The sequence below is a fragment of the Microtus oregoni genome, unplaced genomic scaffold (genome assembly GCF_018167655.1).
Source record: "Microtus oregoni isolate MIOR12 unplaced genomic scaffold, Mior012 000021F_ref0000039, whole genome shotgun sequence".
Lineage (NCBI taxonomy): Eukaryota > Metazoa > Chordata > Mammalia > Rodentia > Cricetidae > Microtus > Microtus oregoni.
In genome coordinates, this window is record NW_024543080.1 from 11,200,168 (window position 1) to 11,219,845 (window position 19,678).

Genomic DNA, 19,678 nt, shown 5'->3' on the forward strand with positions numbered 1-19,678 from the left:
CTTAATGGAGTATTTTTAAAGTATTCACTTATTCTTAATTTCTCTGGTATCTGATATGTTTCTCTGTTAATTTGCATCCTTTCTTTTGGCTAGTTGGATCAGTGGTCTGCCTATCTTATCTCCTCAGAGATCCATCTCCTATATTTGTTAATTCTTTGTATTCTTTTCTTTGCTTCTATTTAATTAATTTCTGCTTTAATTGACATTAAAATTGATTTGATTTGTTCTGGTTTATCCTTTTGAGTTGCATTATTAAGCTATTTGTGCTTTTATTGATTTCAAAATGTAAGCATTTACACATTTCCCTCATGTCCCAGGAGTTTTATTATGTTATGCTTTCATTTTCATTTAGTTCCAGGAAGATTTTTCCCCTTCTTTCTAGATTTCTTCTTTGACTCATTAATCATTTATTTATGAGTTTTTTATTCACCATGAGTTTGTATCCTTACTGGAGATTTGTTTGTTGTTTTAAGTTTTATTGTTTTATCATGGTCAGATTGGCTCTACAGAGTTATTTCAATCTTTCTGAATTCGTAAGAATTCTTCAGGATATCTCTTTTAGAGAACTTTACTTGTGCTGCTGAGTAGATATATATTCTTTGTGTTTGGATAGAGTAATCTGTAGATATCTGTTAAGTTCAGTGGTCAGTTAATTCTGATATTTCTGTTTATTTTTTGTTCAGATGACCTGTCCATTGCAGAAAGTAGGATATTGAAATTGCATAGTATTAATAGGTTGATGTTAATTTGATTTTTTTTCATGTCAGTAGTTCACTTTTATGAAATTGTGCACTCCAGAGTTTGGTGCATGTGTGTTTAGGATAGAGATGTCTTCTTGATTAATTCACTTGATTAGAATGATGCATTTTTCCTTATTCTGATTAGTTTTAGCTTGAATCCTATTTAATCAAATAGTAAGTTAGCAAGACTTTCTTGCTTTCTGGTTGCATTTGACTGGAATACCTTTTTTCACTTACTCACTTTCATTGGTGCCTATCTTTAAAGATAAGTCAAGTTTCATGTAGCAAGCAGAAAGATGAATTTTGTGTTTTGGTCCAGTCAGCTGATCTGTCTTTTGATTGTAGAGCTGAGATCATAAGTATTTAATGGTTTGTGGTGATTGCATTCTTCTTTTTCTTCTTTTCCGTTTGTGTTTTTAGTTGTACTTTTATTTCACTAATTATAGTTCCATTTGTTTTGTTTTTTTCTAGTCTCTTATATTTCTATATTTTTTATATTCTTTATATTTCTATAGTCTCTTGTATTTTTCTGTTTAGAAATAGAAGGTTTAGCCGGGCGGTAGTGGTGCACACCTTTAATCCCAGCACTTGGGAGGCAGAGGCAGGCGGATCTCTGTGAGTTCGAGACCAGCCTGATCTACAAGAGCTAGTTCCAGGACAGACTCCAAAACCACAGAGAAACCTGTCTCGAAAAAACCAAAAAAAAAAAAAAAGAAGTGTTGCTTCCAGTATTCTCTTTAGAGCTGGTTTGGTAGACATGAATTCTTTTAGCCTTTTAATATTATGGAGTATTTTTCTTCTACTAGGATTGATAGTTTTGTTGGGTACTGTAGTCTAGGTTGTCACCCATGATCTCTTAGAACTTCTAGTTTTCTTTATGTCAAGCGTTTTTTTTTTTTCCTCACCTGGCTTTAAATATTCTTTCTTTGTTCTGTATACTTAGTGTTTTAACTATGTATCTGTATGGGTATGTTTTCCTTAATTTGGGGACATTTCATTTTATTATCTTGTTAAAGATCCTGGTCTGTTCCATTGACTTGGGATTCTTGCTCCTCATCTCTGTCTATAATTTTTCTTTTCATAGTGTTCCATGGTTTCTACATGTTTCATTTTTGTAGGTTTTTTTAAAAAAAATTTTCATATTCTTTACTTGTGTGGTCTTATTCTTCTGCTTTATCTTTGAGTCCTGATATTCTCCTAAGTTTTCTTGTTGGATTATTAAGGTTTTTCTTTTTTTCTCTTTTATTCACTTTTGTTTCATCTTGAGTTTTCTTCAATCTACATCTCTTTATTGAATTTTGAATTCTGGTGTTTTTATCATTTTCATCAGCCTCATGTTCGTGTTTTCTTGGGCATCAGTTAGGCATTTATTTTCTTTAAGTTCATTGAGCTGTTTCTTCTTTAAAACTCTCTTGAATTCTTTAAAGTTTATGGCAGTTCTTGAACACGGTATCCTGGAGTTCATTTCAATAATTTTCTTTAGAGAACTTCTATGGGTTGGTGGATTTAGAGGGAACATACTCTGAGTTTTAATATTTTTCTTTTGTCATAAAATGTGGGCATATGGACTTTTTTCATTGGTTTTGCATCTGATATGGACACAGTAGGCTAAGACAGAGCATAGCATGTGAGTGTTGGATATGGTACGGGTGAATTGAAGTATTAGGGACACAGAGGATGCTGGGATAGTACACAGACACAGAATGTGCATCCTGGCCCAAGCCTGGAGGTTGAAGAGAGCATGGGGCTGAGAATGGGAGCTCAGAAAATTAGGCCTGGGCACTGGATCTAGGATTATGGATAGATCTGAGGATTGGGAGTGGGGGTACAGAGTAGACTAGATGGACTGACCAATTTGGGCCCCCATACAATATTGTAATTCTATTTCTTAATAAAGATCACATGTGTATACAATGTGGAAAAAATCGATGACAAATCAATGATGTTTTAGAATGTTGCTAAATTGAGAACCTGGGAGTGATTTTACTATTAGAACTTTAAGAAGAAAGTTGTGGGTGATTGTAGGTAACATTATTGAAATTATTTACTCACCATTATGCCATGCCTTTTTATTTGCTAGTGGCTTATTTGCCACTCATGGATAATAGATAATATTTGTTTTTTTGTTAATTTTAATGGTTGTGTTCTTTAAATATGTTTATTGTATCAAAGAGTAAAGAGATTTTGTACTGTTTTTTCCTTAGTTTGTGTTGTTTTTCAATGAAAAGAGAAAGTATAAATTATATTTTCAGGTTTAAATCTTATTTATAATACTTAGTACAAGTTGATTAGAAAACACTTTAAATTAATATAGAATTAGCAGACATTGTTGTTTTGTTTATAATACTATCTTTTGTATTTTTCAGATTTAAGAATAAGAAGTTCTAATGTACTACCAGATAGTAATATACATCACAAATTAGGTAAATAATTTATTCTTACATTATTCCCATTGAAGAAAATGGTATTATTGAATCTCTCTATAAATATAACTTAATTTTTTTAACAGGGAAAATACATCCAGAATTAGTATTACTTGTTTAGATCTCAGCATTTCATAGTGTATTGTGAAATCTCAAGATAAGTTTAATTTATACTTCCTTGATTTTTAAGGATGTTGACCTTTTTAAAAGTATTTCTCAGCTATTTTTGTTTTATCTTTTGAGAACTCTGTTTTGTTGACAGAGGTTTCTTTTCCTCCCCATCCCACAGCTATTTGGCCCAAAGAAACACACAGAGGTCTACATTAATTTTAAACTGGTTGGCCTATTAGCTCAGGCTTCTTACTAACTCTTACAGCCTACATTAACCTATAATTCTTGTCTGTGTTAGCCACGTGGCTTGGTACCTTTTGTCAATGAGGCATTCTCATCTTGTTTCCTCTGTGTCTGGGTGACACCTGCAAACTGAGTTCTCATTGCTCTGCCTATACTTCTTGCCTGGCTACTGGCCAATTAGCATTTTATTAAAGCATTACAACTGAGAAATCTTTACAGGGCACAAGATCATTGCCCCACAGCACTGTTTAGTTGTATACTCCATTTTTAAATTTAGGTTAATTTGTTTACTTGATGCTCAGTTTTTTTATTTTTTAATATATTCTAGATATGAACTCTAAGGTGCATAATTTGTAAAGTTTTTTCCATTCTATTGACTACTGCTGTGTTCAAATTATGTTGTCCTATGCCATACAGAAGCTTTTCAGTTTCATGAGAAGTCATTTATTGTTGGTCTCCGACTTAGTTATTTTTCTGTTGATGTGATGAAACTTATAAAAGCAACTTATAAAAGGAAGCATTTACTTGGGGGCTTGCTTACAATGTCAAAGGAATAGTCAATTTTCACTAGGTTGGAGAGCATGGCAGTAGGCAGGCAAGAATTGTACTGGAGCAGTAGCCAAGGACTTACATCCTGATCCATAGTCTCTAGTCAGAGTGACAAGACAGCCTGGTATGGAATTTTAAAACCTAAAGCCCACTCCCAGTGACACAGTTCCTCTAACAAGGCCACATCTTTTAATCCTTTCTGAACAGTGCACCAACTCGCAACCAAACATTCAAATAACTGACCCTTTTAGGGCCATTCTCATTTAAATCACCATAGTCTTACTCCCTATGCTTTTGGTGTTTTGTTCAGAAAGTCTTCCTATGCCAATGAGTTCAAGCTTATTTTCCATGTTCTCTATCAGATTCAGGGTATCTGGTTTTATATTAGGGTCTTTGTTGCCATTTTGAAGTTCTTTTGCTGTGTTTCAAATGCTTTTCCTATGGCTATTATAATAAGGTTGCTGGCTTCTTAAAGAGGCATATACTGTCCTATACTGTTTTGGTTATTCATGTCTTTTTTTTCTTTTTGTTATGGTTTGGTTTGGTTTTTTGGTCCTGGGATCTAGGAAGTTAATGACTTTTGAAGTGATTCTTGGCATAGATACCTTTTTGTCTTGGTTGCTATTGCCCATTCTGGGTCCCAGCTAAGCCTGATTTCTTTGGAGTCCCTTATTCACAGTTAAGTGTGGTGACTGTGGGGGTCCCTGGTAGTGAGAAGTCACAAAGGAATGGATAGAAGGAGAGGCTGAGAGATGTGGTAAGGAAGAACTCTGCACGAAGAGACTGAGTCCCGAGGACTTGGAAATGGTCTGGGAGGTTTTACTCAGGTGGGCAGGCTGCAGCAGGTCTGAAGTCTGGTCTAGAGAGACTGAAATGGGGAGCAGGAAGGAACATCAAGTTCACTCACCTAGAACCTCGCCGGGTATTGTGACTGTGGTGGTGGGGCGTCCCTGGTTGAAGTGGTTCTGCCGGTTAGTGTCAGTCATAAACTAATGGAATCTCAAATTATAACAAATTCTGTTTAATATATGGAATGTAGCATTGTTCAGTCTCACATGTGGGTATTATCAAACTTTTATTTCTTGGTCAATCTAGAGGTTCATGTACTTTTATTTGCACAAGCATCTAAAAATTTGAAACATTATGTTCTAAGAGTTGGTATGCATCTTTACTGTGTTTGCTCAATTTTTGAATTTTTGTTTAACTTTGACAGTACTGCCCTCCAATTCACCAAATGTTCGTAGAACAAAGAGAATACGTTTGAAACCTCTCGAATATTGGCGAGGGGAACGGGTAGATTATCAAGAAAGGCCATCAGGTAAGACCTAATTTAGGTGATAATGTCTTATAAGTGAAAGATTCATTGCTTGAAATAATTTTTTTTTAAAGATTTTATTTATTATGTATACAACATTCCTCCCATGTATGCCCGCATGCCAGAAGAGGGCGCCAGATCTCATTACAGATGGTTGTGAGCCACCATGTGGTCGCTGGGAATTGAACTCAGGACCTCTGGAAGAGCAGCCAGTGCTCTTAACCACTGAGCCATCTCTCCAGCCCATGCTTGAAATAATTTTATCATTTGACAGGCTCTATCCTACATATTTTTATCACCTCCCATATACAAACATCTAAAAATAGGGTTTTAATTAAAATTTTTCTCATTATTTTAGAGGTGATGATTTTTTTAATTTTTATTTATTTTTACTTAAAAATTTCCACTTCCTCCCCTCCTCCCATTTCCCTCCCCCTCCCCCAAATCCCCATCCCTCTCCAGTCCAAAGAGCAGTTAGGGTTCCCTGCCCTGTGGGAAGTCCAAGGTCCTCCCCACTCCATCCAGGTCTAGGAAGGCAAGCATCCAAACAGTCCCAGGCTCCCACAAAGCCAGTACATGCAGTAGGATCAAAACCCAGTGCCATTGTCCTTGGCTTCTCAGTCAGCCCTCCTTGTCCTACACGTTCAGAGAGTCCGGTTTGATCACATGTTCAAACATTAGATCAGCCCCCACATCTCAGTAAGTGGGTGCACCCCTCTCCGTCCTGACTTCCTTGCTCATGTTCTCCCTCCTTCTGCTCCTCATTTGGACCTTGGGATCTCAGTCCAGTGCTCCAATGTGGGTCTCTGTCTCTATCTCCATCCATTGCCAGATGAAGGTTCCGTCCGGATGGAACTCCTCAGCCGAGGTGTTGATTTTTTCCCCTTTTTTAAAATAACTAGCTATTTGACTCTCTGACTTTGTAGATATTGTCACTTAAATAGCTGAGGTTTCTGATTGCATAAAGTGAATAATTTTAAAGTTTCATTTTAATTGTGTGTATGTGGGAGGCTATGAAGATATACACAGAGGCAAAGAATCATTGAATCCCTCTGGAGGTGAGTGGACAGGTGGTTGTGAGGCACCCATGATGGGTGCTGGGAATTGAACTCTGGTCCTTTATGAGAGCAGTATAAACTCTTTACTGGTGAGCTGTCCTTCCAGCCTAAAATGAAACATATTAGAACATGAGAAAATTAGTATCTGATAAAGATGATATCTTTCTCACTCATAGCATCTAGTCCCTTTATAGAGTTAACAAGGAACTAAGTGTTAAGGTTATTTCCCTATTTAGATGGGTGTAGCTATGTTAAATGACACTTCACTGTGGCTCACTACTTCAGGTTTATTACTAGTTTCTGCAGTGTTTCATTTTGTTTTGAATCCTCCATTGACAACTATCGATTTCAAGTGAGTAACAGGGTATTGAGTCTTGTTTCGTCAGTGATTTAGACTTCATCATCTGATTTAGATTGTTAGAGACACAGTTGAAATTGGTTAGTATTTGTGTCTCTTTAACAGCTGTAACATGTAACAGCATTTCCTTTGATACTTTGAAAGGAAATGTAATATATTTAATGTTTTGCTTTTAGTTTTTAAAGTCACCAGGAAAACTTTTTTTGTTAAATTTTAGGAAGAGTTGTGATCGGAATAGTATCCCCACCTCTAGTATCACCCATAAAAAGGGCAAAAAGAAACCTGGACAAAGTCAACAAAAAAGCCAACAAGAAACGGATCCATCGTGATAACCATGAAAGTATGAACCTGTTCAATGTAACTTAGATTTTGTATCTCTTAAAAACCTTCAGACATAGTAGCCTCATCAGTAAAGATCATTTTATGTCACCCCCCAATATAGAATATAAGATAATTTTATTCTTATAAAAATAGCTATGGTATAGTATAAAATGTTTACTTTTGAGAACATTACCTAGTCATATGACTCTTCCCTTTTCCATGCTCAAAGTATGGTTACAGTAGACATTTAATTTACTTTCCCAGAACTTTGTCATGATTGCAGCTCTGAGGGATTATGCAAATCATCATTTAGTTTTTGTTGAAATGAAAAGTTTACATAATGGCTCTCAGAGGTATTTACTTTACATTAAATCTTATGTCTTAGAATTTGAAATTTTGCTTATTAATGTGCTAACATGGTCAGAAAGAGGTTGCTAAATCTTTTTCAGTTTTCTTTACAACTTATCTCTATATTTTGTATTGAAATTTTTTTATAATGAATACAAATTAATTTTGTTTCAATGGTGTTTGTTCTACAGAGGATAGGTTAGTGGTGAATCTAGATAAATCCCTAGGAAATCCCTTTGAGGCAACATTGGCAAAGGACCCAAAAACAAGAGAGATTGTCCCTATGGGTAAGTTTGGGAATGATACTGAAAATAATTTAACAGAAACTATTGAATGGTTGGTCAGTGTGTATGCTCTCTTCCTCCCTCCCTCTTCTCCCTTTACCTCTTTCTCCTTCTTTCTCCTCCTCCTCTCTCAACACTAAAATCTCTTTCGATAAACAGCCTTTGTGAGAATAATTATGGATGAACATTTATGTGAAATACAGTATCATGTGTTTGTGTTCTGAGTTCTGGAGTTCAAGTGGTACTATTACCTCCCAGATATGTTATCTTTTCCAGTAGGCCTAGGCCTTCTATAAATGAGTAGATATATGAGGAACTTTCTATGGGAAATTATAGAAAGTTAACGTATGCCCCAGGATGTACTCCATTTGGGCCAGGGCACACACTATCTTCTGTACCTTTGGAATCCACTCATGGTATCTGGAACGTGAAACTTTGTGAAGATGACTGTTAGTAGCATCAATCAGTCATACAAATATCAGTTTTAATATTAAGAGCCTAGAAGCCTCATGCTGTATTACATTGACATTAAACATTTAGTTTTTGGGAGGCCATCCATAATATTCTAGTGAAACAGGGCTTTAGGGAATATATGTGTTTACCAACTCTCCCAGTTAGGATTTCTATTGCAAGTTAGGATTTCTCTTGCTGTGAAGAGACACTGTGAACTCGGCAACTCTTATAAAGGAAAACGTTTAATTTAAGTGATGGCTTAGGTTCAGAGGTTTAGTCCATTATCATCACGGAGGGGAGCGTTTGGCATGTAGGCACATGGTGCTAGAGAAGGATGTGTGGATATGCAGGCTGCAGAAAGTAGACTGTTTCACTGGGCATGGCTTGAGCAAATATGAGGCCTCAAAGCCTGCGTGCACAGTGACACACTTCATCCAGCAAGACCACACCTACTCCAAAAAGACCAAACTTCCTAATAATACCACTCCTTCCGGGGGCCATTTTCTTTCAAACCACCATACCAACCAAGTAGTATTTATTTGTCGGAAGTACTTAAAGATCTTAAAAACTATATGGACTATGTCCTAGTCACTGCCCTATTACTGTGAAGAGAAACCGTAACCAAAGTAGTTCTTACAAAAGAAAACACTTAGTTGTGGACTTGCTCAGAGTTTCATTTATCATTATGGTTTAGTCCATTATTATTGTGGCAGCAAGCATTGCAAGCATGGTGCTAGAAGTAGTTGAGTTATATCCTGATCTGTAGGCAGAAAGACACTGGGCTTGGCATTAGCTTTTATATTATACTTTCTTGTAGTCTTAATTAAATAAAAATGTTTTTGTTTAATCATCATCAAATGAACAAAACCAATTTATTGTCATTGTGATGACACATTTTTATTTTGGAGCTTGTTAAGCTTTGTAAAGGCATGGAGCTCTTTATTGTGTCTCTCCTAATATTATTTTCCATCTTAGTCTCCTTCGAAGTAAAAACAGTTCCATTATTTTTAAGCTAATAACATAGTGCTTAGTTTGAGTCAGTCATTGCTTTTTGTTTTCATTTATTAATTCTTTGAGATTCACAGAAACTGTTTAAACAGGCTGTTGCTCATTTTTACAGAAAGGAAAGTGAGGCTTAGAGAGAGAGCTTAAGTAGTCCAGAGTTACACAGTTACAAGCCAGGCAGAGTGTGACCTTTGGCATTCCAGCTACAGAGCCAGTCATCTTCAGTCTGTGTGATACTACTGCCTGTATGTATGCATGGCCTAAAGGACTCTTATATACATATTTATAATATATCATTCAGTACTACTATTCCAATAGGATTTCCCATGTGTACCCCAGAGGGACTTCCTTAGTTCCCTAAGTGTTAAGATGACAGTTACATGCTGTTAAGCATGTTTAGCTGGTACTATATTTGTATTGTTATTTTCTCCCTAGATCTTATAAGGCCACGAGATACATACCAATTTTTTGTGGAGCAACATGGTTTAAAAGTTTTTAAAACGTTGGATACACCAGTCTTTTCTACTGGAAAACTGATTTTAGGACCCTATGAAGAAAAGGGAAAACAGCATGTTGGCGAAGATATATTGGTGAGTATATTTCTCCATTTATTTCTAGAAGTACAACTGATTTTTTTTCTCTGATGATGCATTGAAATTCTATTTACCTGGTAGTGAAATCCCATTGCTATACTGCACAAAGAAATCTTTTCCTTTATTAAATCTGTTGCGGTTAACTAGTCAGTAATTATTTAAAAATACCTGTACTGTGCATAGCACAACCTTGAGGTTCAGTGGTTTGAGATGTGTTTGTTAAGAGAATCTTAGAATACAGAATTGCAAATAAAGAAGTAGAACTTTAGAGCTGCAGGGAATGATAGAGATTAAGGTTTGTGAATTTCTGTAATCATGTGGTTGAGGATCAAAGAGTTTTAAAATGATTTAAATAGTTAGAGCACTCTGGAGGCAAAGAACTAGCTGCCTCCCTGTTGTACCTAACAGGGTCTGAAGTTGCCCCTCTCTTCTTTCTCCCTCTCCCTTTGTCTCAGTATCTACTGCGTACACATGTGTGCTGTGCATATGTTCACGAGTGCTGTTAACACTTCATTCTAAACATGATAAATGTAAAATTTACAAAGTTTATTTTAAGGATATTTAATATGCCATCATTGTAGCAATATTATAATTAAGGGACATTGTAAGAATAATTTATTATTGCATCATTATAGCTAGAATCAATTAAAATAATTTCAGTGTTAATGTTCTGTAGCTTTATGTCTGTGTGGTATATGCACATATGGCAGGGTGCAGAGACCAGATGGTGTCCTGCTAAATTACTCTTATTCCTGTGAGACAGGATCTCACTGAACATGGCGTTAGGTTGACAAACTACAAGCCCAACTATTCTCCTGACTCTACCTCCACCTTTGCCCTGTAGTGCTGGGGCTACAGGCACACATTTCACACCTGAGTTTTGACATAGGTGCTGGTGCTCACACTTTGCAATATTTCTCTTTCCCATTTCTCTGGCTCCTATTCAAGGGTTCTTAATGATTTATTTAATTCAGTGGATTAAACAATAGCTAATGATGAAGACATTGTGTATCGTGACCAACCTAATGATAGTTACCTGTTAAATTATAATGCCCTTATGTAAAAGGAAATTTAAATAATAAATATTTGAAATATTTAACCTGGTTAGTATTAAAAGGGATCCACATCTTAAAACAAATGACACTATAATGAATTAATAGAATTTAACTAGAAAAATACCAACCTTTCTATTAGAGTACAAACTGATTATGTACATTCATTTGTAATACTACTTATAATTGGAAAATTTGGAAAAGAAAAACATAGTACAGGAAGAAAATTGACTGTATTTTTATTTTGGGTTAATAGCATAAATATGTGGCAAAATAAAGTTATATAACTTCAAATGTGATCTAAGAAGTATTTGTACTTTTAAAAACTATCTCAAATGTATCTTTAATACTAGCTATATGAGAACTTTTTTGGGCTAACGTTCTAAAGCAAATTTTTAATTTGTATCTATCTTTCTATTTTCCTTCTGTTTGCTTTACTGTGTGTTATGAATGGAACTTTAGGGTTTAGTGTGTGCTAGACAAGCTTTCTTCCATTGAGCTGCATCTTTAGCCCCTGATTAGAATGAAAATTACTATGTGATTGGTTATTAGCTTTGAGTACTCATTTATAACTGAAAATTGGAATTAAATATTTTCTTAATAATTGGAACATTTTTCTTAATTTTTAGGTCAGCATACACAGTATTTTTTTTTGCATTTTTAAAAAACTTTAAGCACACTTGACATGATTTTTGAAAAACAAAAAGAGACAAAAATAGAACCCCAGCATTTGCCTTTAACTTCTTCCAGGTACAATGCTAGAGACGCTGTCTAAAGGAGGAGGAGAAGGAGATCAAACCAAAGGAAGATTAGCAATGTACTAGTAGAGCTGATTATGGATCTTTCCTAAAAAGCAGAAAGGCGCTTAAGATAGGTAGTAGGAAAGGCAAGGAGGACCATCGGGATGATTCAGTGAGTAAAGGCGCCTGCTGCCATGCTTGGCAGCTTTGGGAAGGAGAGGACTGGTTTCTACAGTTCCTACAGGTGGACTGTGGCCTGTAAACTGCCCCTCTCCAAATAAAATGAAATAAATGTTAGATTAAAACAAATGATGTGAAGAACACAACAAAACATGAAAATGTACCAAAATTGTAGGAATGTTAAAGTGAGAATTTCTTTTGTTTTTTTCTTTTTTAAAAGATCTGGAAATACAGTTTAAACATTATAAATAAATAATCCAGAACTAAGACAAACAAACAAACAAAATGTCAACTGCCCCACATTAACTATTATTCCATTTCTTGTGGGAAATGCCCAATTTGGGCCTTCATTTAGGCTTAGGATGTTTTTATCATGGCATACATGATGGAAGACTATCAGAGATGAGCAGGATTCAATAATAACGTCTCAGCATCCAGCTTAAAGATGCTCTCCCACTGGCCAAAGATGAAAGAACACTCTTTGGGTTGATGTCCTTCAGTTCTGTCGGAGTCCATCACTGTTAGATAGCCTCCAAAAGAAAACCTAATGTGGTAAATCTGGAGGCTTCTTGGATGCTGTTCATCATGTTCCCAGCGATAGTCAAGCCAAGGGGGAAAATCAATCCTTTACTCTCCTTTTCCCATACAAAGTCTGAAGTGAGGAAGGCCGACAATAGGTGAGAATTTCTTGTTAGGAATGCTTAGGTACTGAGTGAACATGGAATGCTGCGCTTGAAATAATCACCATTTTGTGTCCTTGATATACTAAAGTGGGACCTGAGCATCAGTGGCTACTGGCATCTGTAAGGAGCATAGCTAGACATGTATTTCCTGATAGAAAAATAGCGTTGTAAGTCGTCTTAATGTCTTTAAAATACATAGAAACTGGAAGAAAATAACATGGAATCATAGGTCTCTAGATCAAACTACTAGTTCATGGGGAATGAAAGAGAACTGAAAGTGAATATAATAAACAAAGTCCTGCTGTATGAATATTTTATGATCAGTTACTTAATCTATTGTATATGAGAGCAATAGGAATTGAAAAGAGAGAGAGAACCAGGTAAAACCTCTACGCCAGGGCTTCCCAGCATGGCACGGTTAACCTTTTTCCCTGTGTGATTGTCTTTATTGTAGCAGGGAGTTATTCTATATATAGATGGACATTTAGAAACTTCCCTGGTTTCTCTCTATTGGTACCACACTAGGCGGTGACAGTTATGTTTTCAGAGACTGTTTTATCCTAAGGAGAACAATCAGCCTTGATTGAGACCACTATTAACTGAAAGGTCTCATCAGTAACTGTGTGTACCTCTATTGTGTGTATACCCTAGTCTCAAAGCCAAGCAAAACAAAAAGCCCTTGAAAATATGTTGAAGACATAAGTGGAATTTTTGAATGTTAATTTTAGTGATGACAGTATTGTGGTTATATATATATATCTATATAAAGGACTTAATCTTTAGTCCTTTTAAATTATCTATGCTAAGCTTTCTTCTCAAATATTAAGTAATGAAGGAAATAGACTATATTGGACGTTTGTATATATCAAATTCTTTTTTTGTGTGTGAATGTGCTTGTGTGTTGGTAGTGGGTGCATGTGTATAGGTAGGGTATACGTATGCACGTAGAAACTAGGAGTTGATAGCAGTTGCTTTTCTACTTTATTTTTTGAGATAAAGTTTTTACTCAATCTGAAGCTCAACAATTGGCTGGCCTGGCTGGGTGATGATACCCTACGATCCTTCTGTCTTCACCACCCAAGCACTTACTGGTGTTATAGGCATGTACTATGCTACCTGTTTTTTTTTTTCCTTCTTTTACTGTGGTACTAGGGATCTGAACTCAGGTCGTCATGCTTGTGTTTACCACCTGAACCATCTCCAGCCCCTCAAAAATGTGTTTTATAATATATTTGAATCATGCTTATTTAGTTTAATTTTTATTATTTTTCAGCGGAGTTAAAAAGCAATACATAGAGTAATATGATATTTTGATGCATGTGTGATACATTGTAAACTATTTAAATTAAGTTAAATATACCTATTTTTTGAAGTTTTATCATTTCTTTGTGGTAAAAATGGATAGGGGATGGTCCATGAGGTCTTAATCCTATACAAAGAATTAAAGGCAACTAAGGAATTCTGAGAGCACAAGAAATAGACTTCTCCAGGGAAGAGCATAGTATTTGGTTATCCAATACCAAATAGTCAGCCTTAAAGACATACACAAGTAACATACAGACTGAGCAGGCTGTATGTAGGAATATATGTGTACATAAATGTACATGTGTACATGTAATAACAGAAAAAAAGGCCATGAATTTGAAAGAGAGCAGGAGAGGTATATGGGAGGGTTTGAAGTGTGGACAGGGAAGGGAAAAATGTTGTAATTATAATCTCAAAAAAACAAATTTTAAAAAAAGATGTTTCGTACTGCTTTAAAAATGTACAGAATATTCTTTTCTGTTGTAGCCTTATTGTGTGTCAGAGCTTTTTGCTTCTGTCTCTCTATCTGTAACTTAGTACCCATTGGGATTAACTTTTTTATATTACAGGGAGTGTCTTTTCTCATTGGTGGTTTATTTTACTTAGCATAAAGATCTCTTGTTTTATTTGATGTCACAAACGATAATACATTTATGAAATATTATTCCATCCTGTATATGTATCACATTTTGTATGTCTGCCTATTGGGCAGTGTGCACTTAGGTTATTTCTAGTGTTTGGGTTTTGTAGACATTAGAGCCTCAGGCACTTCTTTGATAGACTCCTTTTTTTCCCTTTGCATATATATCCATTAGAGGAATTGCTAGGTCATATTATAGTTGTGGTTTAATTTTTGAGATATCTGTGTGGGGTTTTCCATAAGGCATGCAGTGACTTACATTTCCACCAATAGAATAGAAACATTCAATTCTCTCCGTATCCTTACCAGCATTTTTTATCCTTATTTTTTTTTTGATAATAATCATTCTTTGTGGGTTAATGTGATAGCTTGTAACTCTTATTTCCCTGTTGATTAGTTGTCACTCTGATATCCAAATATTGGCTATTTGAATGTTCTCATTTGATTTTTATGTAGAGCTGTTTCTCATTTAATTAAAAATTATCTTAATTAAATATTGGCAAAAATGGGAAGAGGTGTGCTTAGAGAGCTAAGCTGATCAGATAAGGAAAATGATCTAGAAATATATGCTTGACTTTCTAAATTCACCTTTTCTACTTGAGGCAGATTTTTAGATGACGTAAGAATTAAAAAATTTCTTTTCTAGTTCCTCAAAAAAATTTGGGGGAACATTTTTCCATTTAGAGAGCTATCCTTTCGTAGAGGTCGGGAATGTGAGTTGTGGCATTGGAGTGCACAATCCTAATCCCAGTTCTGTCATTTCATTGACTTTTGAAGCTTATCTAATCTCTGTGCCTCACACTTTTAAAACAGGTATATTATCTGAAACAAAATATTCTTGAAGGGTGCCTTAGATTAATAATAATACTATAGATTTAGTGTCTCCAAAAATGAACATTTATTTCTCAGTTTTTGAGGCTGAGATGTGTTTGTTGAAAGCATACTTCCTGGTTTACATGAAGAAGAGATGTGGGGGAAGGGGAAGAAGGGAGAGAGAAGGGGCAAGCAGATGGGAGGGGAGTAGAGTGAGGAAGGGTAGAAACAGAAAGGGAGAGAATATTCTGGTGTAATTTTAAGGGCATCAATTTCTTTCATGATGGCTCCACAATAATACCATCAAATTGGGAATAAATCTTCAAAGTACAAAATTTGATGATAAACCTAACAGTAGGCACATCATAAAATTTGGATACTTTATGTTTATTTTTGTGGCCTCCAAAATAGATAACTGTCTACATATAAATAAACCGGGAAGTTAGCCATCTTTGAATTTGAAGCCAACATAATCGAAAAGTAAATTTGTCCTATTTTTTTCTTATTCTTGATGTTAAAATATGTGAGATGGGCTTTTTGTTTTGTCATCCCCCACACCCACAAGCTGGATTTGTGATATGCATGTCCTTCTGTATATGTGTTGCTTTTATTGGTTGATGAATAAAGCTGCTTTGGCCTGTGGCAGGGCAGAATATAGTCAGGCTGGAAGGGATATATATAGAGAGAAGGCAGAGTCAAGGAGACTCCATGTAGCTGCCAAAGGAGAAGGACACCAGAACCTTTCCAGTAAGTCCTCGTGGCAGTACACAGATGAATAGAAATGGGTTAATTTAAGATATAAGAGTTAACCCGGAATATGCCTAAGCTATTGGCTAAGCAGTGTTGTAATTAATACAATTTCTAGATGATTATTTGGGTCTGTATAGTTGAGAAATGAAAGAGCAGTCTCCTACAGAATTGGCTTCTTACCTGTGGTTCATCCCTATTGAGAAGTGTGTTATTCAAAAAACATGTAATCTTTGAAGGAGCATTTATAACACTTTTCTTTTTTAGTAAAGTTTACTTGTAAGATTAAGTACTGAATTTTCATGACATTGAATGAACAAAATTGAATTCATGTTAGTTTTCTGTTATTGATTTAACAAAATACAGTGTACTAGTGGCTTAAAGTAGTGACCTTTGAGTATCTTATTTTGCGTAGTTATACATCTGGCAGACTTGGCTGTATAGTTTATTCAGAGTATCAAGGATTTGGAATTAAGATATTGACAGATTTGCTTCCTTTTCTAAGGATGAATCTGTTCATTTCCTTCCAGATTTATTGATATTGTTGGGAGAATTCAATTCCCATGTGACTATAGAACTGACATTTTCATTTTTTCTCTGGAGGTTGGCAGCTTTTTGTTCCTTGACTTGTGCCCTCTTCAGAAACCTTATGTTTAAAATTGCTTTTTCTGCCTCATTTTCTTCTCTCTCTCTCTCTCTCTCTCTCTCTCTCTCTCTCTCTCTCTCTCTCTGTGTGTGTGTGTGTGTATGTGTGTGTGTGTGTGTCTTGGATGTGTTTGGTGGGTGGTATGGGTGAGTTCATCTTTGAGGGTTTGTGTGTTTAGATTTGATTAATTAAGGCTTACTCTCTGTCTCAAGGTTCTTTTGTTACATAGGATGTATTTCCAGGTTCTGGAGAATAGAATACAGACATCCATGTGGAGTCATTATTTTTCATGCTGCATTTTATTTAAGGATTTCTGTAGCATAATTGTGGTTCAATTTGAACTGAGATTTCTTTTTTTTTAATTCTATAGGTTTTTTATGTTAACTTTGGTGACCTTTTATGTACCTTACATGAAACAGCATATATGATAAGTACTGGTGATTCGTTCTATGTTCCTTCAGGTAAGAACAACTAAAGCATTTTGATTCATTTTGTTACAAGGACTGTATAGTTGCTGGTGTATAGTTCCATGAATATGGAAGCTACAGTGGTCATTATGTTATTGATGCCAAAACAGTTTGATACATATTTTCCTTTTATTTTATCATTAAGTATTTATAGTGTTTTGATGTATAAAATTCAGACATGTTTATTGCTAAATAATAAAAATATTAAGTAAAAGTTGTGTTGCCTTCCAAGCTATAAGTGAATATTTCCACATCGTTATTTCCTATGACTTTATAGCCCTTTTTAGTTCATTGTTTTAACCATACAGACCAGTGTATTATTAAAAGATTATAGGTCATCAGTAATAGATATTTTAATTTATTTGCTTGCTTATTCCTTCCTTCAGTAAATATGAATAACAGTGTAATGTGATACCAAGTATTGTTCTTTAAGTTTGGGATAAATGAATGGAAAGAGAAAACTCTTCACATTTACAAAGCTCACATTGTGATGAAAGGAGTAGTAGCTATATTTATATACTTTCATCTTGTGGTTCTGTGAATTGAAGTTTTTTTCTTACTGCTGGGCAAGTGCTCAGTGAGTGCATCCCCTTCCTAGCCCTGTACTTGCTGTGCATAGCACTGTTGTGGAGATGCTTGTAAGTCTAGTAGTTTTAATGGATACCAATCTCTAATTGAAATTAGAAAGACAGAGAAAGTCACAGTAATAATATTTAATGCAAGTAAACCTGTCATATATGACACTATCCATCTGACACTCTAGAGCAGCATTTGCCCTTAAAATTATTTTATAAAAGAGCTCACCTTTTATTCTTACCAGTGCAAGTATGTGTATGCCTGGTTTATAGGAACTTACAGCATTTCTAAAGATCATTTAAAGACTAATTTCAGAATGGTTTTCTCTTCTTGTATACATTTTTTATTTATCTCTGCTTTTCTTAGAAGTTGATGGGAAATTTTTGTTCTGTCATGTCCTCTCTGCATCAGTAGGTGGTGATTGATTTTTGTGTCTTTGGATTCGTACAATTAAAATTAAATAAGTTACTTTAAGTTAGATAATTGTTTTTATTTCATATTACATGCTGTATGTGTTAAGTGGTAAAGAAATACTTCAAAAGAAATGATTCTTATGGAAATAAATATATCTTTTTGTTACTTGAAATAATTGTATTTTCTTGTTACTTTACTTTTAGGTAATCATTACAACATTAAAAACCTCTTGAATGTGGAAAGTTGTCTTCTTTTTACTCAAATAAAGAGATGAAAGGTGCATACATGTATAAAATGGTTGTTTATTGTATTTTTGTAACTATGATTATTTTTTTTTTGGTTTTTCGAGCTATGATTATTTTAAAATAAAACTTTTATTTAGTTTTGAGTAAACTTGAATTAGATAATCATTTCATACTCCTGGGTAAACATTTCATAATTTTGTATGAATGTGCATACTACCTTTAGTGATTACCATTTTAAAAAAACAAAATCCTGTTCCCACAATATTGTTGTAGTAATAAGAGCGGCGGGCTGCGTCCCCGGCACCCGGCCGCCCCCACGGCTAGCTTTACCCGAAATAATTACACGGAAACTGTGTTCTTTTAAACACCACTTGGCCCATTTCTATCTAGCCTCTTCTAGGCTAGCTCTCGCACCTGGAACCTGGACTAGCCCATTTCTAATATTCTATGTAGCACAGCTAGGTGCGCTTACCGGGAAGATTCTAGCCTACATCCATCCTGGGTCGGAGCTGAATCGCGTGCGTCTGTCCGTGCGAGGGGAGCATGGCGTCTCTGTCTGAGGCGTCTTACCTCACTTCCTCTTCCTCCCAGCATTCTGTTCTGTTTACTCCACCCACCTATGTTCTAAGCTATGAGCCCAAGCAGTTTGTTTATTACTTAACCAATGAAATCAACAGATTGATATATGATACTCCCACATCACAATATAACATGTTTGCTATAAAAGAATTGATTAATATGATTAATAGTTGGTTCCAAATATAAATTTTAAATCACTGGTCATTAAATAATCGAATAGAAAACTATAGTAAATTTGCTGAATTAATTTCCATGGGCTGCTGTAACAAAGTGATTTAAAACAATGGAAATTTGTTTTATGTATTTTTTCCTCAGTATTTTGAGACTTGAAGTATGAGTTTATCAGGCCAATGCTCACTTCTGTAGAAGGGACTCACTCTTCTTTCTACTATCTGATTTAGTTCCTATCTTTGGCTTTCCTTGTCTTGTACCTTAAACACTTCAGTATTTACCTCTTATCAAATGTCTTAGTTTCTTTTCTGTTGATGTGATAAGACACTATGACCAATGCAACTTATATAGGAAGGTGTTTATTTGTGGCTTACAGTTTCATAGGATTAGAGTTCCTGACTATCGTACAGGGTGAGCTTACATCTAGATCAATCAGCATAAGGCAGAGAGAGCTAACTGAGAATTCCATGTGTTGAAGTAGGAGCAGGCTGCGTCCCTGGCACCCGGCCGCCCATATAGCTAGCTTATGCTTATGCCCCGAAATAATTACATAGAAACTGTATTCTTTTAAACACTGCTTGGCCCATTTCTATCTAGCCTGTTCTCGGCTAACTCTCGC

General features: G+C 35.3%; 1 protein-coding gene across 1 annotated transcript in view; it reads left to right on the top strand.

The window, feature by feature from the left end:
- Cenpc (centromere protein C) overlaps window positions 1–18,457 on the top strand; it is a 40,969-nt gene extending 22,512 nt beyond the window's left edge. Inside the window, exons 12-18 of the mRNA XM_041671578.1 lie at window positions 3,107–3,163; window positions 5,280–5,384; window positions 7,015–7,137; window positions 7,658–7,753; window positions 9,644–9,798; window positions 16,978–17,068; window positions 18,268–18,457. Coding sequence (XP_041527512.1) covers window positions 3,107–3,163; window positions 5,280–5,384; window positions 7,015–7,137; window positions 7,658–7,753; window positions 9,644–9,798; window positions 16,978–17,068; window positions 18,268–18,338 — 698 coding nt within the window. The 3' untranslated portion in view covers window positions 18,339–18,457. The remainder of the gene's footprint in view (window positions 1–3,106; window positions 3,164–5,279; window positions 5,385–7,014; window positions 7,138–7,657; window positions 7,754–9,643; window positions 9,799–16,977; window positions 17,069–18,267) is intronic.
- Window positions 18,458–19,678: the final 1,221 nt, after the last annotated feature.